The 5,354-nt window shown below is 39.0% G+C and overlaps 1 protein-coding gene across 1 annotated transcript in view; it reads left to right on the forward strand.

Annotated features, from left to right (window-relative positions):
- Positions 1-5,354, forward strand: part of CRYZL1 (crystallin zeta like 1) — a 14,856-nt gene that overhangs the window by 8,355 nt on the left and 1,147 nt on the right. The window contains exons 10-15 of the mRNA XM_057383326.1: positions 108-155; positions 1,305-1,314; positions 2,304-2,402; positions 3,371-3,492; positions 3,710-3,815; positions 5,186-5,231. Of these exons, the coding sequence (XP_057239309.1) occupies positions 108-155; positions 1,305-1,314; positions 2,304-2,402; positions 3,371-3,492; positions 3,710-3,815; positions 5,186-5,231 (431 nt within the window). The remainder of the gene's footprint in view (positions 1-107; positions 156-1,304; positions 1,315-2,303; positions 2,403-3,370; positions 3,493-3,709; positions 3,816-5,185; positions 5,232-5,354) is intronic.

The raw sequence follows: 5,354 nt of genomic DNA on the forward strand, positions 1-5,354 counted from the left end.
TGCCCTGCTCTGGGGCACACAGTCCCTGCTCTGCTCTGGAGCACACAGCCCCCGCTGTGCTCACACTTTCCCCACTGTGCCCGTGCACCCTGCAGTGAGGGCTGGAGGCCCTGCCAGGCTCCAGTGAGCTCCAGCAGCACCTGCAGAGGCTCCCAGTGCCAGGGGATCGGGGCCTGGCACAGGGGCTGCACTGGAGCCCTTCTCTGCCTGGCCTCAGGGATCCTCCACAGACCTTTCTGCTGGCAGTGCAGCACCTGCCAGACTCATTTCTCTGCAGCTTGATAGTAACTCTGKTTTTTGTTGCCATTTGACTTTGGTGATTTCAGAAGCCTTTTTTACTGTCTCTGTGTTTATATATTTCACTGCACTAGTAGACATGACAGGCATCAGAACTGGAGGATTTTTTGGAATGCTGTGCAGAGCCTTGTTACATCAGCTATTATAGGTCCAAAGAGGCAATAGGATAGACCTAAAGTTTCCTTTTTTTTAATATTTTGTGGGTGTATTTTGCTGATTATATGAAAAATTCATGAGCTAAAAAAGGACTTGTCAATTTTGTTTTCCAAGTCCTGAGTTACTTTTTACAGCATTCTTAAGTTCTATGAATGTTAAGATCAAATAGATTCTAAGTAACCCAATCTCTAAGAGGCTTTTTGTTTCTGTGGGTGGAGAATATTCCATTTTGTGCTTTTTCAGTGGGGTTTGGGTTAGTTTTTGGCAAAGTTTTCAGTGAGTAGYAGTCTGTGTGATTATTGCTGAGCATAACCAGCTGCTTCCTGGAATGGCTGTGGAGGAAAAATGATACCTGCAACTTTACTTCAAAAAAAGAAATAGAAGCAGGGTACAGCACTATTATTTTCAATAGGTGAAATTATTTGCAGAAATAATACTAAATCAAATTGCCCTATTAAGAAAAACCTTTTAACTTCATGATTGAAGAAACCAAAAAGAAGAGTCTGTTGTGGGGATTTATTTGCATATGGGCAATGTGGCTATAATTAATTAATTAATTAATTACTGTGTCATGTTTATTGAATGATGACTGTATGTTCTCTCTAGTGAAGTCATTTGACTTCAGTGAAAAAGAAACAGAGGGAATGACTTARGATTTGAATGCATCCCATGATCTGATTGTGAATTTGAAGGGACAAGAAGAATCTAACCCCAAAGCAATAATTGATGATTTGTTAATATCCTTAATGACCAGCTCCTTGTAATTCTTCTTCTCTCCTTCCTTCCTTCCTTCCTTCCTTCCTTCCTTCCTCCCTCGCTGCTGGGATCACATTCCAGAAGGAGTCCGGCAGCCCTTGGTGGGTAAGTACAGATGAGCACTCAGGCCAGGAAGCTCTGGAAATGGGCCTCCATTCTCATTTTGCTGTGAAGTCTTTGGCTGTTTAGATTCTAAGTGTTTGTTCTACCTTATAATGATGAAACAAAAGTAAAACCTGTAGCTGCTCCTTCTCTGCCCTTGTTGCTATTGTTATAATATTAATGATGGCTTTTACCTGAAGTAGAGCAGGGACAGATATTGAAGGGAAATCCTTCCCTSGGAGGGTGGGCAGGCCCTGGCACAGGGTGCCCAGAGAAGCTGTGGCTGCCCCTGGATCCCTTTGAGTGCCCAAGACCAGGCTGGACATTGGGGCTGGGAGCAGCCTGGGACAGTGGGAGGTGTCCCTGCCATGGCAGGGATGGGATGGGATGGGATGGGATGGGATGGGATGGGATGGGATGGGGTTTAATGTCCCTTCCAACCCAACCCATTCCATGATTTTCTCATTCCTGACTCTGTGGTTTATCTTTATAACCAACCATAAATATGGTATCATAGATACATGACAGGAAAATGTGTTGGTGGCTTTCAGTTTGGCAATATTTCAAGAGCAGATGTAAATACCTTCATCTAAACATTTAATTAATTAATAAATTAATGACCCAGAGAGACAGGACTTAGTAGTTTTGGACAGGAATAGCAAAGAATGAACTTAGAGAAGGATTTCTGAGATTGCCACATTTTATCCTTTTGGGCCAGCAGATTCATGAGTTGAACTTCTGTATTAATACTTTTTGTGTTGACTTTGCACTGTGTTGAAAATAATTAAAAAAAAAAAAAAAGCTGTGCCAGGGTTTTTTGGGTGTAGCTGCAAACTTGCTTGTGGTCCCTGCAGAGACCAGAAATTGCGTGTGCTGCTCAGAAGCTGAACTCTCATTCTTGAGCATCCAAGCTGTCATTTTTGAGAATCTAAACTCCATTTTCATGTGTCTCAGCTGGGTTTGTGTTGGCTTTACCCCTGTCTGCTCTGCAGCCCGAGTGATCGATGTGTCCCACGGCAAGATTGACGTGGCCGTGAGCTGCCTGGAGGAGACGGGCGGGCTGGGCGTGGACATTGTCCTGGATGCCGGAGGTACTCCTGAGCAGCTCCTGCTTCCCTGGGAATTCCATGTGCTTTATTCCATGCAGCTCCTGGATCACCCATTAGTGCAAGCATCTCTTAATCAGCTGCTAAAAGTGGCTGAAATTTTCCTCTATTTAAAACTGAAAATTAAAAAATGGGTTTAAAGAGTACAGCTGTGATCTCATAGTTTATGCTTGAATACAAAAATTAACCCTAATTAACAGCACWGTCAACCATTATTGTAAAGCAATTCTAATAATTGAAAACTCTGAAGTTACCAGTCAGAGTAATGTAAATAAAATATATATAAATAAAATATTACTACATATTATTATACTATGTATTATATATTTATTACTATTGGTATATATTTTATATATGATAACATATTTTCACTATATATTTATATATAATAGTGTATAAATATATAATGGTATGTGAATATATAGTAGAATATAAATATATATTAAATTTTATTTTATATATTAAATATATTTCAATRTATTAAATTTATATCTTTAAGTTATATGTTATTTTATATTATATATACTACATTTTATCGTGTATTATATATTGTAGTGTATATATTATACACTTTTATATATAGTTTACACTATATATATTTTATACATTTTATATATTATATATACCATATTATGTATATATATTACTTATGCTACAATGTTATATACTATATAGCATAGGTTATATTACTAGTCTATATTATTACTCTGTATTATAAATATAAAGAAAATATTACTCTGAATGGTAACTTCAGAGTTATTGTAAAATATTACTCTGAATAACACTTATAAAATATTCAGAGTATAAATAAAATAATAAATTCAGARTTTTCAACAGTTTTTAGCTGAAATAACCGAAGAATTGAGAGTTCCACTGAGATGTGTGGAAATAAATGCATATTGAATTTTCTACATTTTCTTCTGAGCTCAAAGAACGTTATTCTCTCTCCCCAGTGAGGTTATACAGTGCTGAAGATGAACCCACTTCCAAATCCCAGATGCTGCCTCACAAGCATGACATCATCACTCTGCTCGGAGTTGGGGGACGCTGGATAACAATGGAAAAGAACCTGCAGGTAAAGATGCCTGGGTCACAGAGCAGTTTGTCCCATGGAATACAGAAATACATAGAACTATCATTTCAACCTGTCAGTGTTGCAAGTTTCCTCAGTTTTACCRTGGGCAAGGGGTGGTTTTCTGTTTGGTTTAACCATCTCTCTAAAATGACCATTTAATCTTTATTTTTGGACAGGAAAATGCAACTAATTAACATTTTTCTTCAATTTGCTTCAGCTGGATCCTCCAGACAGCCATTCCCTGTTCCTTAAGGGAGCCACAGTGTCCTTCCTGAATGATGAGATCTGGAACTTGTCCAATGTGCAGCAGGGGAAGTATCTCGATATCCTTTGGTGGTTCTGTGGAATTGACACTGCTCACAGGTGAAAACACAACTGGGAAATCCCTTGACAGGTTTCTTCTGCTCAGTGCTGCAACCCAACTGAAAGATGGAGCTAAAGTGTAAGAGACACTCAGGTTTTAAGGTATTTTCTGCATTCTTTTTTAATATATCATGGAATGCCAGACTGGGTTGGGTTGGGAAGGACCTTAAAGCCCACCCCATCCCCTGCCATGGGAGGGACACTCTCCATTATCTCAGGTTGTTCCAAGCCCCTTGCAGCCTGGCCTTGAAAACCTCTCAACAAGCTTCATTAAAAGTAGTGCTGCAGAACATCTGTTCTGGGGAAAAAATGCAGTATTTTGGTTCAATATTAAACCAATTAATTGAAGATTTGATTCTATAAGTTTTTATTTTATGCAAGTGATATTTGGGATTTTTTTTCTTGTTCTTTTGAGCATTAGATGCATGTAACTCAAAACTTAATGCACTCAGGCTTACTGCAGAAGTGAAAATGTTTTGGCTTCCTAAACTTTGCTTATCTGCAATGTACAGAAGTGTTATGTACATAAAAGGTACTGACTTTTTTGGTAGCTAAAATTTATGGAGGTATAGTGTGGATTGGGAAAAAGTAAAGGAATGTCTCCTACATTTGGGTTGATGCAGCTCCACTGAGCTCCCTGGGCAGGACAGTCTTGGAAGGTTTGGGTGTTTTGGCTTTAGGGAATTGTGAAATTTTGGAGCATCTGGCATTACTGTCATCTGGAGAAATCAAAAACTGATCGCTTTTTAAAGTAAATTGAGCTTCAAATACCAACCTAATAACCCCCAAAATGAAGGATGAACCTTATWTTTTGAGTTTCATACAGAGACTGAATACAGCCCCCTGTGTTGTGCTGTCTTGGCTGTTGGGCATTGACTCACAGGCCACTYACATGCAGGGGTGCTCCAAGAAATTCCAGCCTCTGCTGTGTTCCCAGCTTTATTTTATCAGGTGCCTGTATGAATAGTCACGGCAGCCATCTGGTCCCAAAATCTGTTCTCTTCATTTCGCGTAGAAAATGCCTTTGATTAATTGATTAATGATTGATTGGTATTGTACTAGTGCAGGCTGCACAATATTTAATACTGAAATACTGAATATTTTCATATTGAAATAATTGAAATATTCCAATTTAATTTCTGCATCCTATTTCAGGAAATTAGGTTCCTGATTCAGAAACAAGTGCAAAAACTTGATCTAAAGCCTGGAATTGAGGTTCATTTTCTTTTTGCCTGCTGGGTTTTTATCAATACAGGGCTCTGACCAGCAAACATGATGGTAAAGGAATTTCTCTCCAGCTTTGTTGTTCCTTAACAGTCCCCTTGGATACCCATCCTAGAAGATATCATGGAGAAATTAGCAAGCAGCATTTTCAGGTGAGCGATGTGATTTTTTGTGGGTTTTTTAATTCAGCGTTAGAAGTAGAAAACTCTTGCCAGCACTAACACTCCTCAGTGGAGCTGCAGGAGATAGGGAGACTCCCATAATAAAATGGGAAT

Source organism: Malurus melanocephalus, unplaced genomic scaffold (assembly GCF_030028575.1).
Source record: "Malurus melanocephalus ecotype Western Australia unplaced genomic scaffold, MMel_1.1 scaffold_623, whole genome shotgun sequence".
NCBI classification, from domain to species: Eukaryota; Metazoa; Chordata; class Aves; order Passeriformes; family Maluridae; genus Malurus; species Malurus melanocephalus.